A 19,284-nucleotide genomic window follows, 5' to 3' on the forward strand; every position below is an offset into this window, starting at 1 on the left:
CTAAATGTTGGAAATGTTTAAAGTGACAATGTTGTATCCTCAACTAATTCACTTGAAAGAGCTACAGAGATGTTTCATACTGGATGTACAGCCACATTCCAATTCCAATTAAAATGGGCACATAGGTAATTGTATTCATCTGAGGACAACTGTTTTCGTGTGCCTTCTCACACACACACACACACACACACACACAAACTTACCGATCACCTTGTTTTGTCAGATGGAACATGACTGTTTTTGTCTGGATTGCCAAACAAAATATACAAATACTTTTTTTTTGGACTTCAAGCAATGCATGTGTATTATTTATTTAATTTCAATGTTGGTGCGTCATCATCAAGTAGAACAGAGCAGGGAGTGGTATAGACAAATTAAGCTGCTGCTGTACGAAATAAAACTGAATGATTCCAGGGCTGGTGTCCTGCAGAGGGAGATAAAGAGCTGCCCGCCCTGCACTTGCCTCCCAATTTAAACATCCTTTCCATCTCAAGTCTTTTTAAAAATTATTTCTTATGGTGGTGGCAGCGAGTACAATATGTTAGGGGGATTAAACTTAATTATGCTTTAAAACAAAAAGAAAGTATGTCACATATCTTAGGAAATCCAAATCAAGGAAGTGAGAGCACTGAAGCTAGAGCATTGTAACATGAAGTCAGATGAGAAAGTGTTCATAAGACCCCCGTGCTGCCCCTCTCTGTTGCTCAGTCCGCTCTCAGATAATCCCTGGACAGTCATCAACCCTCGCACTCATCCCCATTAATCTCAGTTTGTTTTCCAGTTACAGCTTCCTGGTTATGTCCCTCTGACCCAGACAAACGTGGAGGTGCCCCCTATTAACAAGCAGACTGGGACACAGCTTTAACCCCTCGGGGGATTTTTATGAGGTTGGAAAAGGAAAAGAAATTGTATCTAAAACAAACACCTTGTTCCAGGTTTTGTACATTTTCTTGGGTTTTACGAGGTTATTATTCCCATACACAGCCAACATTTCGACATTTATGATCTAGCTTCAAATGTTTGGATGCTATGAACCAGTAAACACATTTTCCACAAAGCTACTGGGTCCCCAGCCACCTTTCTAAGTCTTTTTTTTTTACAAGATTTTGTGTAACACGAGTAAAACAAGTGCCACACAATTACATGGTCAGGGATCCAGACACATAACACCTCATTTATTAGGTTGTCTCAGATTTTTTTGGCCACCTTGTGCACAACACCTAAAACAACCCATTAATCAGAGCAAAAATGTTTATTAAAATAACCAAAAGATCTGTATGGTTCTCATTCATCTGGAGTAACAACTGAGAAATGCTGAAAAAAACGACATGAATCTTTCTGAAAAAAGCAGGTATTCATTTTACTCAATGGTGCAGAAACAGCTTTAGTCCACACCTCATCTATTATGTCCTCCCACACCAAGTGCAGGCTGTGGATTATGCAGACGCACCATATTGATCACGTCCTGTCTGCAAGCACCTGTCCTCAGTCCACCTCGGGACAGTGTCACTGGAGAGATTTCAATTGGAACACATAATTCATCAGTCGACACAACGAGGCCTCGGCCATTTGTACTAAGTGGACAATACTTAGATGTTGAGTAAGGAGCCAGCATTGTTGTGCCCGCCACCAAATAGGAGAACACCCCATAAGCACAGAGACTGCCCAGTCTCTGAGACGCATGGCCTGTGATGACTGTGTACCCGAGGATTACGTATTGCAGCACTTACTGAGGTGTGACATGTCATGCACCAGCCCAATGGAGAAGAGTTCCTCGATTGTCCACAGAATGATTTCTTCACAGCGGCTGCTCCTCATCTACTTGGCTCGAGCCGCTCAAACAGGAAATGTGACATAGAAGACATGATATAGCAGTTTTTACATCACCTATATGGTTCTTTTGATTTTAATGATCGATTATCTTTCACAGCTTATTCAAGGAACATATTCTAGAACAATTTGGAGCCACCTTCACTCTTTTTGAGTACAGCAGTGACATGTAATGCCACTTCTACTTGAATACATCTCAGAGGGAAATTTGTTTCTGTTACAGTCGTTGTTGATACCTATCAGTATTTACTTTGTAAATATAAGTTATATCCACCTTCACTGAGAGACCTGTTTTCAAGCCAATTAAAATTAGAATAACCGCGTAAGCCACTAAGCATGGGGTGATTTTACTTTAGATACTGTTCTTTTAAATGGTCATACCTCTGTACTGTATTAGACCGACATGGTCCGCTAATGAAATAGCACACATTTAAGTTTAAGTTTTCCATCTATCATGAAATATACCAAAGGATGTATTATTTGAAAATGCTTTAAATGTATACTTGCATGGCATGGAAGGGTAGGCCAGGCTGAATGAAGTTTAGTCACGTGTGAGCTAACCGTCCGGGCGGAGAACAGCTCCTCTGGGCGGAACGCTTCCACTCAAAACCACCGCCTCTTTTCTCCGAGCTGCACTGGGACAGATTTACGCCTGACGGATCTTTTTTTTTTATTTTTTCATTCCGTATCCATGAACACACCAGTCCGCCCTCCAGGAGCCACTCTAGGACGGCGTGGTCGCGTCAATGAAGTGTGAAGACGACACGGGGAGCCCGGTGTACCCGGGAGGACCGATGATTTGGTCCAAATAAACACTTTATTTTTTTTTTTCTTCCTCGTCGCCGGAGAGGGAAACTTGAAACGAGGCTGAGTTTTTTTTGGGAGTTCCACCTCCCCTCCTCTCTCCCCGTAGGATTTGATTCAAAGGCGAAAACCAAGATGGCCGCCGATTCCGTGCAGGTAGGAAAAGTTGACAACTGTTGCGAAAAGTGCGCAAACTTGCCCCAGAGGCTCAGCCCTAAGTTAGTAAACAGCGTTATTTGGGAGAAGTTGAGTCGCCGTGAGTCCTCGGTGCTGTGTCCGTGGCGTGGGGCCGTGCTAACGAAAGACCCCAAAGAGTTTTCTGGGAATTATCCATGGATCGAGGCCTGGGAAACAATTATCCAAAGTTATTTATCCTGAAATATCCAAGTTTTAAACCGGTATTTTGGTGGCGTGTGCTGCGCTGTTAATTCGTGTAACGGCTACACCTAAAACGTAATGACGTTTGTGTCGCTGTGGATCAAACTAAACGGTGGTAGTTGGACGTTCATTTTACAGCTAACGTTTTGGGAAAATATACAACGTTAGTGTCCTGTGTGGTTACATGTCTGTTAAGGATGACGTCATATTTTTCATACGTTTATGCGCCACATGAATGCCGTTAAAATCATAATCTGTTATATAAAGTGCTGGTTTCCTTGGCTTTTAAGTTAGTGAGATCGTTACAGACCGGATGAAGTTAGAAAACTATCAATCCAACACAAGTCCGAAAATGTTTTCTCTAACATACAAATGATCACCTTTTATATTTCGAATAAGGACTAACGTTAGCTAAGTACATAAAGGCACATCATGCTGCATTATTCTCCACCAACAGTCGTGACTCATTGACTAATGTGGTTTCACTTGAGTGACGTCAGACCTGAAATAAGTCATTCTGACAAAAACAACATTGTCCAAGACCTACAGCTTATCCATAACTTCATCTGATCCCTTTTGGAAGTGCAGTCTAGCCGTAGCTTTAGCGATATCTTCCCCAAAACCGTATGCATGTCAGGGCTGATAACCCACAGCTTCACTCATCTTCACGGGGAGGGAACAAGATCTACAGCCACAAAGCCTGTGACTGTTGACGCAACAGGTGTTGGCTCAGTAAACTTAAGCACAATTATTTTGCGTCGGGTGTATTGAATTTAATTCATCAGTCAGACAATGAAAGACGTAAGCTGCTTGCAGAACAGCTCTGTGCCACATCTGTCCTCTATGCTATGAAGACGGACATAGAGAAAGATGTATTTTTTACTTTTGATCACATTGGTACAGTTTATAAATAAGCCAGACTAGGTGATGTAAAGTAACACGTGCGATTTAACCATCCTAGGTGGCTGGTCGTGATTGATGTTGCAAACGCTGCATGCGAGTTAGCTGTTAGTAAATTAAAAGTTTGTGGTCGCCCGCCCAAAAGTTTGATCTGTTAGTCAGATTTGTCAGTGGACTACTGCATATTGTTTCTTATCTTTCAGGCTTTAAGCTTGGAGAAAAGGATGTTTACAAACAATAGGAAACCGCCAAAGGTTCGACCAGACCAACAATTGAAGAGGAAAAAAGAGCCAAAAACCAGTACAAAAAACAATAGAATAAACTGAAGCTTCCCATCAAAATGTTTGCAGATCTGAGTTGGAACAGTTCCCTTTTTAGTGTCCAGTGCACAATGATTCCTGTAACAAGCTGAACTATTTGTAAAAGTTTCTTCCTAAACAGAAATAGGAGGTTTGTGTGGGTTGAGCTCTGTTGGAATATCAGCTTAACGTATGGATTTAAAAATCAGTTTAACCAATTCAATCGTACCACTGAGTACGCTGCGCAAAGCAAAGACAAACTTACCTACCCAAAAATATTTACAGCCCAAGAGCTGATCACGGTTTAATAATAATTCAAGGTAACTTGTAAATCAAATTAATTTGAGGTGCAAGGTTTTTCCCCCAGCATGTAACAGCTTCTACCGATAACGCATAATAACACAAACCCAGCCCTATGTTGTATTACCTATTGGGATTGTAGCGCATTTTGGATAGAATCTGAAAGTAATTCTTGGTCTATATGTAGTGAAACCAGCCAGCGGAGGAACCGGTGCTTTGGTGCCTGTTGTCCTTCTGGACACACCGAAATGACCATTAACACTGACCTGAAGTGCAGGACACTACCTAAAGTTTGCCTTGACATGGGACATGTGTAGGGCTCGTGTGAAGGCTGCGTTTGTAGGATCCGTGTTTATTAGCCCCTGTTGCTATTTCTGGTGGCAGCAAAGCACCAGAAGGTGGCCAGTGCTCTGCAGCCAGCTGTGAGGAAAGACAGCCGGGTGTCAGGTTGTAGGTTTGAGATAAGCCTCGTGCAGATATGGCGAGGACATGGCTTTTTAAGCACAAGCCTGAATAGTGGCGTCAACTTTTCCATTGTCCTATTGTTTGAATGGAGCTCTTTTTGTTGCACTTGCAGCTTTCGGGCTTAAAGAGCAAGTTAACCTGCTTACACTCGAGGCTCAGACCTAATGTTTGCTTTTACCTCGCCGTTTACTTTCATGTCTTCAGCACTAAAATCGCTTTCCAACAAGTTACATTTTTCCTATTTGTATAATGAAGGTCCTAGCTTTAGTTTGTTTTTGTTTTGTGGACATGAATAATCTTCATTTTCCTTGCCTATGAAATGAAGAACCTTGGTGTAATAATGAACACAGCATGTCTGCTTTTCATTTGCTTTGAGCCTTTAACAAACCACAGAGCAGCAAGCAGAGCCACAGTGACGAGAACAAGTTCCCTCAATCCATCACAAAGTGTATGCATTGTGCTCTGAGAGGGAAACATTTGTTTAAAATTGCTTTTTTTCTCTTTGAACTGAATAACTCTGGAGTTCAGGTGTGGCGTCATTCCACTGATACAGCAATGCATTTTAAATGGTAAGAAATGATAAGGGCCATGCAGGTAAATGAGCAACTCAAGGAAGTACTGCAGTTAAGGAGAAACGAGGTGAAACCATTCCTGAAAATAAGCCCCTGCCTTCCTTCTTTGGCTGTAATATTTGTGTTTGATCTCAAATTAAAACACAGACCCTGTGGGTCTACTAGCTGATTTATTTCAGCCTTATCTGATCGGCCTTTCGTGGATTTCCTTGCATTGTTGCGCCGTAAAATAGGCTCTTCAGGGTGTCCTTATACCGCGTTGGGCAAACACAGCCACAGTACAAACAAGCAGTGAGCTGAAGAAGAGAGCTAACAACCCCCCCCCCACAACCACCACACACAGGCCATTCTTCCACCTCTGGGAGTTGTGACTTCTATTTTACCTGTGAAGCATCAAGCAGCCTCCGGTCCATGATATGTTAAATATAGTTTCCTCTGAAATGAGCACCTAATGGAGGAGAGCAGAGCAGTTTCACCTGTGCCCATGGAAATCCTGTATATCCACTCAGGATTTATTCCTAGATGGAGTCTTCCATAGAGAAGCTTTCATCGGAGGTAACCCAGATGCTCACTGAGCCGGTAGCCACCAAAAAGAATTGCTTTTTCCGGGTGAAATATGTCCTATTGTGGGGGGTGGGGGGGCAGGCCACAATAGCCAGCCAGTGTTATGTTTTTGACGCGGGTTAATTTTAGACGCAGCCCTCTCCCCGGCGTGAGATTAGGTCCCGTTCTGGGCTGCTCTGACCTCAGAGAGTTAGAAGCTAAGAGGGATTTGGCTGCTGCTGCTCAGACGGTTTATCTTCCCTGTGACGGTCCCTGTGAGAAAGGGAGAGCAGAATGAGGGAGCAGTAGAAAATTGGATACCAGCGGAGTGAAGGAGTCGGGGGTGGAGGGGGGGTTGGACAGAGCCCTCTGCCAGCCAACCTGCAGCCTAACCTTTTGTGGAGGAGGATATTGTTTCACCTAACAGAACTTGTGTGGAGGTCATGTGATGATGGTTAGTGCTGGTCAGCAGAACATGCGAGGACGGGTCGGCTCAACTGATCTAGAGATGGAGTTGGCTGACACCGATGATATTCAGGTAAAGCAGGAGGACAACTTGAACCTAGGTGTTATGTCTTGCCGACTTCATCCCTCTTTTTACTGTCCTCACCTCAAGCGATTTCTCTTTTACAGTAGCCCTCTAAACCGAGGCTAATTGCATTGCATTTAAATATATAAATTTAGGTGTGCTAGGAGGCTTCCAGTGTTCTTTTTCATCTCCTTTTTATTGTGTCTGTATTTTGTCTGCATAAGTTGAATTAAGTAACTGCTCTTTACACAAGGATTCCTCTGAAATATAAAAGGTAACCGATGTTGAAAAAATATATATCTGAGAAATTATTATTATTATGGTAGCGACAGGAGGCCGAGCTCTGTTTGGGTTTGCAATTTGGATTAAGCTGTGGCGACTCATAGGGAGAAATGTTATGGTTCCATAGAGCGGACCGTGTCACTCAAATAAAAGTATTATTATTATTATTATAATTATTCTCCAACAGCATATTTGCGAACCGAATGGGTGCATGTTCATATTCTGTGATCAAACAGTGGATTACAACCAATGCGCCATTGTAACCATGCTGAACTTTAAAGCTGAAGCCATTCGGGAAGTGATCTCTAATCCCTCTTTAGTGAAGGTGACTGCTTTGAGAATGCAAAGCAATGGTGACTGACGACAGCAGTGAAATCACTGTGTGCCGCGGTTAGCTTCAGTTCCCTCTACCACGTGGGGGCTGACCCCGTACCCCGAACACGGTTAAATCTCCTTTTCGAACAGTATATTGTCAGTGCATCTAAGTTGTGAAAGCGTCATACTTTTGTTGCAGCGTTTCTGAAATACTGTTGTTGGGTGCTGCGGTTTATATTGATACTTCCTGCTGATCAGTTGTTGCTCAAATAATTCGGTTCCTTATTGACGGAGTCACTGACCTGTCGGTCCTCTCCTCCTCTTTCTCTATTTCCCCGTTTGCCTCTTCCTTCTCTCCCTCCCTTGCTGATTTCCTCCTAAATACATTCCACATCTTCATCTCATCTCATATATATTACCCCGCTCCCCCCCCTTCTGCCGTCCTCTTTCAGGGGGATGCCAGGGGCCAGCTGGTGGCGGAGCGACTCGGTCTGGGACACAACCTGGACCTGTCCGACACGATGGTGCAACAGAAGCTCGATGAGATCAAGGAGCAGATCCGACGGGAGATCCGGAAGGAGCTGAAGATCAAAGAAGGCGCAGAGAATCTCCGAAAGGTAAAGTCACTGAATACGTGGTGGAGAGTCTTCCTCTCAAAGCGGTCCTCATGTACCATCTCATAGATGGAGGTCAAACTTCAAAATCAAAGATGTTTCAAAAGCATTTACTCCATCTGAAAAGTACTCCCATTACTGGTATACTGACATTCTTAAGAAAATGTTCCATTTTTATTCAAGCCTTCATTGATGAATTGACACTCTTGTTTCCTCTCAGGTAACAACGGACAAGAAGAGCCTGGCTTATGTTGACAACATGCTGAAAAAGTCTAACAAGAAGGTTGAGGAGCTTCACCAGGAGCTGCAGGAGCTCAACGCCCACATAGTGGTCAAAGACCCTGAGGAACTGCTAGGTAACGACAGAAAACTGACATGATAACAGTGACCAAGTAATAAGGACAGTTACTAAGGACATCTTGGTTGTAGTTGTGCTCTTTGACACCGATCTTTAAGCCTTGTATCTAATCCTTGAATTAAGGTTAGTAGCGTTAGTTACATATTGATCAAATTAAAGCTCAAACAGTAAATTAGTTGCAATTCGTTCTCTATTTTATTTCATCTGTATATTTTCTGACATAAAAAAGCAGGTTAACAGTTTATTTGATTTGCAATGGCAGGTTTTCTGCTACATCTGATAAATTTACTTTCTCCAAGTGTCCAAGCAGCAACTTCTCATCCAAACATTGTCATCATCTCGTTCCCTCCCAGTTTTTTTTTTCTTTCTTTTTTTGTAAATACAAAGTATCGCTGAGTAAATAGTTTTGTCAGTGTTGTGTCAGAACAACTCCTTTATCAACACACCGAGCATTGAGTGTTCGGAGGTGACTCACTCTCCAGCGGCTGACATTGTTGCATTCCACATTCCACCGACGGTTACAATGAGCCGCCGATTGTTCCCCTCCGAGGCCGCTGAAAGCCTGCTCCTGTGCACTCGTCAACAACAATGGAACTTGCAGCGAGTCACCCGCAGCATTATGTAGTTTTGTTACAGTAGTTGCCTTATGCAGCATTAGTTGTTGGAGGGTGTCTGGGGGAATTCAGGAAGAGAGGGAATGGTGTTTGTCTGCCTGGTGCCATCACATCCGCCCCGGTTCAGTTGACAATAGGAAGGAGTCCGAGGGGCTGGGGGGCTGGGGTAGGAGCGAGGTCATCCTGGTTAAGGGTTATCTTAAGTGGGAACAAATTTAGTCCATCTCGCTGACTCTCGATTTGATGAACGAGGGCTTTCTTTTTAAGTGACGCGACGTCAGCGGAATGTCGCTGTCTATTGCTGAATGATGGAGCGCGACCGAGGGCTGCTCGGCCCGGCCCGGCTCAGCGAGAGGAGGTAATGGTTTCCCCAACTAGTAGGAAGGAGTCGTTTGGCCTCTGCGAGCCGCTAGAATGTGTTTTTGTTCCAGAAGAAAGTCTGAGGGGGCTTCTGGTTATGCTCCGCCACTCAGCGGAGGCCACAAATGGACCGACTCGCTCCCAACGTGCTGTCTGCCGGCGGCGGCTCTGATGCAGGGTCCCCGGCCCCTCTGTCACATGATCTCACTCATAAGGGCACTTGCACCAAGATCAGTGGGTCACATTGCAGGAGCCCGATCAGATATTGGGCATTCGGACTCAAAGCTTGATTGTGTTCCGCGACAAAGGGGCTGATTACTTTCTATGTCTAATACTTTGTAGACTGGATTTTCTTTTTTCTTTTTTTGTAATGGATCGCTGTATCCCTATCACTGGTTTAAAAATACAGTTGGTTTTCCTTCCAGTTATTACGTATCTTCTCAAATGGCAAAACACCCATCCATCAGTTATCTGCTCCTCTGTCCAAACCAGGATGCAATTGCTGAGTGCTGTTGGCATGTTCCTCGTTGCCTTCTCATCGGATTCAGATGGTTTTAGTCGGAGGGAGGGTTCCCCTTGTCAGCTGTCCAGCGGTGACATCAGCCCCGCAGCTATTCAGTAGCTCACTGTCTTGTCCTCTGGCCCAGTGTGGGCTGAACTGCTGAGAAAAGCGATAGGGGGGCGGGGGGGGAGTCCTTGGGTCAATATGGCCTCATCCAAGCCACGCCCCCTACACGCAGAGAGGAAACCCCCCACCCCCAAACGTAGACACGTGTGCTTCCTAGAGGGCCTTTTGTCTTTTTCAATAACAACCTTCCCATGACGCTCACGTAATGCATCACTGAGACGCTACGGACTCTTGAATAAGAAATGTGGATCCTGTAAACGCAGTTAGTTTAACTCCCTTTGAATCCCTCACGTCGCTCCACAGGCTTTTCTACACATGTGTGGTTTAGATGAGAGTCTTTATGTCCTCAGTGTTTTCTTGTTACCTAATTTCTGCTTGAAGTCTTTGTCATGTGACTTGCTTTTTCTTCTCATTGGACTTTAAAAATTAAGATGAGAATTGAGCTGAATTGCTTTGAGTAAAGTGGACCTGCTATTAAGTGAGTCCTGGTAAGAAAACGCCTGTCTTGGTTCCGGATGCGGCATGTGCTCTTTGCCTTTCAAAGAGCAGTTGCTTCATGGCGCCATACAAACTGGAACTGAATTTGCATGTCAAGTCAGGAGAAGTTAGGCAGGTTTTTTTGCCCACTTCACCTGTGTGAAACTGTGTTTTGCTCTGTCCCGCAGTGATTAGCCGAGGGAGGGGTTGTCTTTACACCTTTTCGAGTCCAGACACGACCGAAAAAAGAAATAGTGAGCTCATCTCTCGGAACTGTGGTCCAGCACTGGGGAGAGAAGAAATTTATTTTGATTTTCTCTTTATGTGTGTGCGAATGCACACTGCAAAGTCAATGAGTGGGTTTCTATTCAAAGTTTGAAATGTACATTGTTTTCCAGGTATTGGTGTCATAAGTTATAAGTATAGCCACACAGCAGGTCAACACTTGATTGTTTTTTCCATGACTTGGAATAGAGATGCTGAAATTCTCCAAATGTTAACATCATTGGCTTGTGTAGTCCAAACCGTAGCTTTTTATCAACAGTAGACCTTTCTGGAACCATCATGTGACTACTCAAGTCATTAGTGCCGCAGGACTTTTGAAATTCAAAGTGACAGTTAAAAAAATAGCACATGCTTTGTTTGGTGCTATTTATAGTAAGTGACTGGTTCTGTTGGCACATACAAAATGACGTATCCGGGCCAATAAGTCAAAACGTGTACTTTTTGTTTTTGCCTTTCCCTAGAATGCCCTTTGACCCCAGACACGCCCAACAGTGAGGCGAGAATGTGCACCAGCAGCAGCCGCCTCGCCGCACTGAAAAGACAGAACGATATTGAGCTCAAGGTCAAGCAGGGTGCAGAGAACATGATTCTGATGTACTCCAACGGGCCCTCCAAGGTATGCTTCACAGCGAGAGTGTTCGCTGCGACGTGGACGCAGCCGTTGTGCTGCATGTTCAGCATAATCACTGCCTCATTAAGCAACATATTTTTGCCTACACTGTGACATCACCACTGAAACACAATTTGGCGAGAAACACTAGCAGTCTGACAACAACAAAGGTGTTGAACAAACCTTAACGTTGGCCACAAAAAGATTGAATAGTACAGTTATCGGATTGAAAAATCATTCAGTTTAGAAAAGACCTCTTTGGTGAGTATGCAATCATAACTGGTCATGGCTGATAATAAACCATGATGTTTTCTCTGATGGGAGCCTGACGTCTTATCTTAGCTTATCTTCCATCACTCCTCTGCTCTGTGGTTTGGTCCAGCAGGTCCGTCTGGTCTTTTGGGGCTGTCGCTTGACTCAAAGTCTACTGCATTCAATGGATTTCCCCCACGGTTGCGTTTCAGAGGATGATGAATGTATTCTGTCATATGGCATTAAGGCTGAACACAAAAAAAACAATGTAGCAAAATTCATGGAAGCTACCAGCCATGAAATGCTCACGGGCCTCGTAATAATCGCAATGATTATTTATTTAGTTCTCATTAGAGTCTCTGTGATATTAAAGGCTCCCATTTGGACAACCGGGCCGGGTGAGCCATGTTGGTCTGCTTTTACAGCTTTGCTGTAGGGGAGGAGGAAACATGAGAGCGTGCTGACACATCCTGTGTGTCACATGCGCCGTTGTTTGTTCACAAAGCTCTCCTCTAATGCACAGAGTGGGGAGGACTGTGATTTAGCTGGGAGCTGGTGTGTACGTTACCAAACCAATAACAACAGCTGGAGCACTGAGGGCCGCTAATCTTGGCTCATGTGTCCTTTCTCAGTAACAATTTAAGCCACTCTGTAGTAGACGGTTCAGTATGGTGTTGGGTTTCAGTAGTGAGTCTCTACTTTGGCAGTGATGTAATTCAAAGAACGACACTCCGTTTGAAGAAATAGTGACATTCATGGACAGTTGGATGAGATTATTGAATCGAAGCCTGGAACATAACCTGCACCGTGCTCCCACATCTATAACTTTCCTCTAATGGGAAATGTGCGCCAAGATGACCGGTTCTAAATTAACGAGAAGACTATTTTGGAAAGACTCAAGAAGGGTTACAATTACATTTCTAAAAATAAATTGTGATGTTTAACTTGAGTCATGTCATATCTAATTACTGATGAACATAAGTCCTTTAAATCTGCTCAATAACTCAAAGGTTGTCGCTCTTTGTTGATGTGAGTAGAGCGGTGTAGCTGCAGAGTTTAGGGCTGTAGTACAGTTCTGCCACATGATCCCGGCGTCCAGAAGGTGCTTCTGTTTGGCCGGAGGAGGTCGCTTACAAAACACTGTGACCTGCCCGGTCAGACAGACGGAGCTTTCCAGCTGGAAATAGTTCTGATGTCAGAGAGGAAATGCCTGCTGGACAGAGGTCTTTCCTGCGCAACAACCAGGATTTAAACTTCTTTCTTTTTTGATAAATACCATTTTCCATGTTGTCACCCATTCTTTGGCTCCAATTAAGGGCATGATCTGGCATCTTGGCTGTTTGTGTTACTTGCTCTAAACACAATAAGGGGTGAGGGATGCTGTGCTGAGATCCAGTTATCTATTTTTTATTAAAAATACACTAAAACGTTTTGATTCCAGCGTTACTATTTAACAATGAATGTTTTTATCATGTGCCATTTCCCCCACCAACAGACAGTTTGATTTTTTTCGTCCTTAGGATCGTAAGTTGCTAGCGACCGCACAGCAGATGCTTCAAGACAGCAAGACCAAGATAGAGTTCATCAGGATGCAGATCCTCAAGGCCAGCCAGGCTAGCGAGCTGAGCTTCGATAACAACGATGTGATGGGTGAGCCTTCGCTTGCACCCACTGATCGATGTCAGCAGTTGGCCTGCGCAGATTATAGCATGGTCTTCCGAGCGTCTAAAAGAGAGGATCCTTTTCTTTCTTGTCCTCCAGACAAGCCCATCATCAGCCCGCTGGACCTTCGGGTGGAGGAGCTGTGTCACCACGCCAAGATAGAGTCCGCCGTGGCGGAGGGAGCCAAGAACGTCATGAAACTCCTGGGCACCGGAAAGGTTACAGAGAAGAAAGCCCATTCAGAGGTAGAGTTTGTGTTTGCATGTGTGCGGGTGTACTGTGTCAAATTCACATCATCTTCCCCCTTGAGTTGTAGAGCGGCACTTATGATTGGTGTTTCTTTCTACCCTTCTCTATTGCCTCCCGCCCTTCTGTACTTCCTGTGTGCGCACCTCCCTCCTTTCCACCTCCAGGCCCAGGCTCGTTTCAATGAGTCCAGTCAGAAGCTCGACCTCCTGCGGTATTCCTTGGAGCAACGCCTCAACGAGTTGCCTAAAAACCACCCTCGCAGCAGCAGCATCGTGGAGGAGTTGTCCCTGTTGTCCTCGCCGGTCCTCAGCCCCAGATCCAGCATCATTGCCACGCAGAACCAGTACAGCACGGTGACCAAGCCAGCTGCCCTCACAGGTAACTGGACGTCATGGTTATTGGTAGCACACTGATCCTTTGAGGTAATAAAACGTTTGTGTTCGTCCAGCATCATCCTCTTCTTCTTAACCACCAAACCGTGAAAAAAATGTGGCTAATAGAACTTGGTATGTCTATTAGTTTCAGTCAATATTTCTTATGGATATTTCCTTCAGGGTACAATAAAACTAATTTGCATCAGCTATTCTTGCGTCTTGATGTCCATGTTGTGTTTTGATTTAACAAGACACATCCTTGTTGTTTGCTGTGATGATGAACCCTCTCTCCCTACCAGTTAGTAGATTTAAAGAGACAGTTCACTTCTTATTACTACTTTCACTTTGATACATTTTTTTCAAATATGTTGAGTTATGGTACGAGTCTGAATGTGTGCTACAGGTATGTGAATCTTCCCACCTCACTTGCAGGCACATTGGACGTGAGGCTCATGGGCTGTCAGGACCTTCTGGAGAACGTGCCCGGTCGTTCCAAAGCTGCATTTGTCCCGCTGCCCGGCTGGAGCCCCAGCGAGACGCGCTCGTCCTTCATCAGCCGAGCGAACCGGAACCGCGGCGTGAGCTCACGGAACCTGACGAAGAGCGAGGAGCTCTCCAGTGAGTAAATCGGGACCGGTCGGGAAGATGAACAGGGTGAAAAGCAGCTCTGAGACCTACAATAAATGAACCGCAGCCGGATCATGATGGCCGCTTTAGTAGGGAAATGCCTCGTCTGTAATACCAACTGAATTCCTGTCATGCTCAGGGTGGAATTAATAGATCCGTGGTTAATAAATAACGCGCGGTGTATGTTTCCTCAGATGAGATCAGCGCCGTGTTAAAGCTGGACAACACGGTGGTCGGCCAAACGAGCTGGAGGTCGGTCAGTAACCAGGCCTGGGACCAGAAGTTTACATTGGAGCTGGACCGGGTAAGACACACACCTCTCTGCCCTCGACCCTCACCTGTGCTGTTGACTCAGCGTCGTGTTTGAACAACTCGTTTGGGCCGCTTCACATGAGCTTGTGTGTGTCCTGTAGTCCCGTGAGCTGGAGATCTCGGTGTACTGGCGCGACTGGCGTTCGCTCTGCGCCGTCAAGTTCCTGCGACTGGAGGACTTCCTGGACAACCAGCGTCACGGGATGTGTCTGTACCTGGAGCCCCAGGGGATGCTGTTTGCTGAGGTGCTCAAACACTCCAATACACACGGGTTGTGTGTGCCTACAAAGGACTCTTCCTAATGTGCGTGATGTTTCTGTGCTGTTTACTTTTTTTTAATTCTGTTGTACAGGTGACTTTTTTCAATCCCGTCATTGAGAGACGGCCAAAGTTGCAAAGACAAAAGAAGATTTTCTCGAAGCAGCAAGGTGAGTCTTCACTCACCTCACTTATTTTAGGTGGGGTTTTTTTGTGATTTGGGCGTGGAAGCCTACACTTTGTTTTAACTATTGAATTAGTTTGGAAGGTTTTATAGTATACATCTCTTATTAATTTACATGGGAAATGAAAGATTTCTTTGTAATATTGCCATGTGTCCCTTATTCTCTGCATCTCTCCATCCTTTACATGCGTCATCGCCTCTTCGCTCTTTACCAGGTAAAACCTTCCTGCGAGCCCCTCAGATGAACATCAACATCGCCACCTGGGGCCGCCTGGTGAGAAGAGCCATACCGACAGTCAGCACCAACTCCTTCAGCCCGCAGGCGGCAGAGTCCGGGCAGAGCAGCCTCCCCGGTTCACCGACGCCCTGCAGGTACTAACGGACTAACCTGGTCACTCCAAACCAATTAACGACTCGCACCAAAACAAACTAGTCAAGTACTGCTGCTATTTCACAGTGACCCACTGGTGACCAAGCTGGACTTTGACAAAGAGCCGACCCCAGGACCCAAACACTACACGGCACCCGACGACATCCGAGAACCGCTGGTCCAGGACAAGCTGCCGGACAAAGAGGAGGAACAGGTACCATGGTCTAGGAATTGCTTATGTCGGAGGTATTCATAAAGTTAGTTCTAGAATGAAACCCAACAATACACCATTTTTTAATGCTATCTTCTAATTAAATACAATGGCAGCCAAATTTGTCCCTTCTGAGCATCATCCATAACCATAGAAGCACACCGCGGTTTAAAAGACACAGCATTATTGAGACTTAACTATATAGCGGTATGTGTAATTAATGTAATCAGAGAAAAGATCATTGTTTTCCATTATTTCTGTGCCCCTGCAGAATAATAGTCAGTTCTTGCTCTAGTGATCATCAAAGTGTGTCATGTTCATTATTGAGAAACAAAAGATGCAGTTGTTATTTTCACGTAATAAATAATTATTTTCATTTTGTGTCCTTGTGCTTTGGGTTCCCTCTCTGCAGGATGCGCTCGCCTCCTTTGACTTCTTGAACAAGAGGAACAGCATGGCGGTGAAGCCGGACCAGGACGGACTGCTGGAGCAGGAGATGCAGCAGCCGGACCTGGAGCTCATCGCCATCCCCAAAGGCTCGGAAATAAGGTAGCAGAGCAACCTTTTTAAACCTTCAAGTAGATTTCAGATAAAGAGAGAGACTGTTAGATATTTTATTTAAACAGGGTGTATCACAGTTAATACTTTTTGACACCATCTGCTTAGACCTACTGTTATGACACGCAGGTGTAAACACTGCCCCCTTGCTTTGAGTCATCTCTACAATAATTCCCAAAGGATACTAACAATGATTATTTTGCAGGGAAGAAGATCCGTTCCACTTCAGCCTCCAAGACTTCAAATGTGTGGCGGTCCTCGGACGTGGTCACTTTGGAAAGGTTCGTCTCATTTGATCACCCAACCGGAGGCTGCAACTCAAATCTTATTTTCCCTCATTGATTGTATTTTAAAAACAAATGCCAGGAAGTAGTAAAAGAAAATGCTATTTCAGATTTCCTAGAGCCTCTTGTTTTGCGTGGCCAATAGTTAAAATAAGTTTATTAATTCCAGTTCCTGTTCCAGAAGCTGAAACTTGCCTCTGCTTCCCCTCCCCAGGTGTTGTTGGCAGAATACAAAAGCACAGGAGAGATGTTTGCTATCAAAGCGCTGAAGAAAGGAGACATCGTGGCTCGCGATGAGGTGGACAGGTAAATGCACTAAACTTCCACTCTGGCTTTTTGCCCTTAACCGCGACAGGCAAGGGAAACGCCGGCCTAACCCACTCCCACTCTCTCTGACAGTCTCATGTGCGAGAAGAGGATCTTCGAGGCTGTAAACAGCGTCCGCCACCCGTTCCTGGTCAACCTGTTTGCGTGTTTCCAGACGCAGGAGCATGTTTGTTTTGTCATGGAGTACGCTGCGGGAGGCGACCTAATGATGCACATCCACGCTGACGTGTTCTCCGAGCCGAGGGCCGTGTGAGTATCTGAACCCGCACATTTGGACCGACCAGGGGTGTGTGTCATGTGCCTGGTTGGCTGGCATCCTTGTTCTTCTGGCAATATTTTTGTATAGTGAAGTCAATTAACGCGTTATTTTCCCCTTGCATTTAGCAGTACAGACACCATTGGTTCTAAATGTGTAATACTGTTTTCCTATTTACTCTTTTGATTTTCTTTACAACCAGTAAAACCTGTGTGATCTTATATCCCGACCGCTCTTGTTTCCGTGTAGATTTTATGCAGCCTGCGTCGTATTGGGATTACAGTTCTTACATGACCATAAGATCGTGTACAGGTAAGGAGTTTGAGCAGAGTCACTAAATGTACTGCCACATTTTGCGTAGAGCAATAAGTTCTCAAACATCTTCTTGAATTTGCAGAGATTTGAAGCTGGATAACCTCCTCCTGGACACAGAGGGCTATGTCAAGATTGCTGACTTTGGGCTTTGCAAAGAAGGTAAAATGGAGACCCGCGTTCTACAGAAGGCTCGGCGACTGTCACACAACTTAGAAAATGTCAACAACTGTGCTGAATATGCTCAACATATCAGATTTGGCTGTTTCCAAACAGATATAGGGAAAGTTTTCAGAGGATAGGCCTGTTATTAAACTGTGTGTGCTCTCAGGAATGGGCTTCAAGGACCGCACCAGCACGTTTTGTGGCACGCCTGAGTTTCTGGCTCCTGAGGTTTTGACCGAAACGTCGTACACTCGCGCTGTGGATTGGTGGGGGCTGGGTGTCCTCATCTTTGAGATGCTTGTTGGGGAGGTCAGTGCTTCAACGATCTGTAATTGAAGGAACAATCATCCAGTGACTTTGCCGTGTTGCATTTCTCTGGATTTCATTTTGGCTCGTCCTCAGTCGCCCTTCCCCGGTGACGACGAGGAGGAGGTGTTTGACAGCATCGTCAACGATGAAGTCCGCTACCCACGATTCCTCTCGACCGAGGCCATCTCCATCATGAGGAGGGTGTGTTCTGATAATCTGAGGAAGAGAGAGTTGGTCCTAAAGTCGTGCAATAACGGCCAGTTAACCCTCAGTGTGCGAGCGCGTCGGCTGACTATCTCGCCATGTGCTTCTTCTCTGCGCAGCTTTTGAGAAGGAATCCAGAAAGACGACTGGGGGCAGGAGATAAGGACGCCGAGGAGGTGAAGAAACATCTATTCTTCAGGGTAAGAAACAACTACAACATTTTCACAATCCATTTTTTAATAAAGAAATAAACTCTTCTAATGGGACCCCCCTTGTGTTTCTCGGCAGAACATGGATTGGAGCGGACTGTTGGCCAAGAAGGTGAAGCCGCCCTTCGTGCCGACCATTCAGGGCGCCAACGACGTCAGCAACTTTGACGACGAATTTACCTCAGAGGCTCCCATCTTAACCCCGCCCAGGGAACCCCGACCGCTGAACTCGGACGAGCAGCACATGTTCTCTGACTTTGATTACATCGCTGACTGGTGTTAGCTTCATGTACTTTCACCCTCAAACACACACACTGTGAACCAACCAACCAACACAGCAATGGCTGTAGCTCACATCAGTTTTAAAGCCCAGAATGTTGAGGAGGAGGAGGAGGAGGAGCGACGAGTGCGGCGGCTCCCCCGAGCCTTTGAGGCAAAACTCTGTGCCATTGAGAAGAAAGTCCAGCAGCCTCTAGAGGACCCCCACTTATTTTTTTAAATCTATATGAAGTTTTTTTTTTTTTAAACAAAACAAGAAGAAAAAAAGTCTGTTGTTGGAGAATGAACGAGGAGCGCTTCTTCCTTCCTGCACACTTGGTCGTTGTGTCCATTGTCTGACCACTGAGAATGTTTTTCATAAGAACTCTTGAGCAGACAGCAACATCACAACCATGTTATTCAGTGTCCTTGTCGTCAGTTTTTTTTAAAAATCTGTACAGAATATATTCAGTCGTATATTTTATTTTTCTTTATTTGCAAAAGCCCTCGCCATAGGTTTAAGGACATTTAATCTCACTGTACATTTTGAAGTGCTCAAAGCATTGTCACTGAGCGGTCGACCATACAGACACCTCGACTACTACTGCTGCTTCTTGACTTGAAATCAAAGAGAGGGTCTTCACCCTTTTTGTCTCGGGGCCCGATCTTTGTTCACCGTTTTAACACTTTCTTTCTCATTTTGCATCCAGGTCTGCATACAACAACCCACGTAATAATAA

The 19,284-nt window shown here is 45.0% G+C and overlaps 1 protein-coding gene across 1 annotated transcript; it reads left to right on the forward strand.

Annotated features, from left to right (window-relative positions):
• The first annotated feature begins 2,458 nt into the window (after positions 1-2,458).
• Positions 2,459-18,987, forward strand: pkn2a (protein kinase N2a). The gene is made up of 23 exons (XM_062557891.1): positions 2,459-2,790; positions 7,670-7,834; positions 8,052-8,187; positions 11,015-11,169; positions 12,936-13,065; positions 13,177-13,322; positions 13,491-13,704; positions 14,133-14,318; positions 14,522-14,631; positions 14,741-14,884; positions 14,992-15,067; positions 15,297-15,453; positions 15,539-15,665; positions 16,075-16,211; positions 16,426-16,501; positions 16,719-16,810; positions 16,904-17,080; positions 17,337-17,399; positions 17,485-17,561; positions 17,731-17,873; positions 17,967-18,074; positions 18,197-18,277; positions 18,366-18,987. Exons 1-23 carry the CDS (start codon positions 2,770-2,772, stop codon positions 18,567-18,569), a joined length of 2,925 nt encoding a protein of 974 aa, XP_062413875.1. The 5' UTR covers positions 2,459-2,769; the 3' UTR covers positions 18,570-18,987.
• Positions 18,988-19,284: the final 297 nt, after the last annotated feature.

This window comes from Pungitius pungitius, chromosome 15 (genome assembly GCF_949316345.1).
Source record: "Pungitius pungitius chromosome 15, fPunPun2.1, whole genome shotgun sequence".
Lineage (NCBI taxonomy): Eukaryota > Metazoa > Chordata > Actinopteri > Perciformes > Gasterosteidae > Pungitius > Pungitius pungitius.

What these genes read in the sequence shown, in the direction of transcription:
- pkn2a (XM_062557891.1), top strand. Translation starts at nt 2,770, where the DNA reads ATGGCCGCCGATTCCGTGCAG. An exon ending in GACCATAAGATCGTGTACAG is followed by an intron (nt 17,400 to 17,484) that starts GTAAGGAGTTTG and finishes TTGAATTTGCAG; the next exon opens with AGATTTGAAGCTGGATAACC. An exon ending in AGAAACATCTATTCTTCAGG is followed by an intron (nt 18,278 to 18,365) that starts GTAAGAAACAAC and finishes GTTTCTCGGCAG; the next exon opens with AACATGGATTGGAGCGGACT.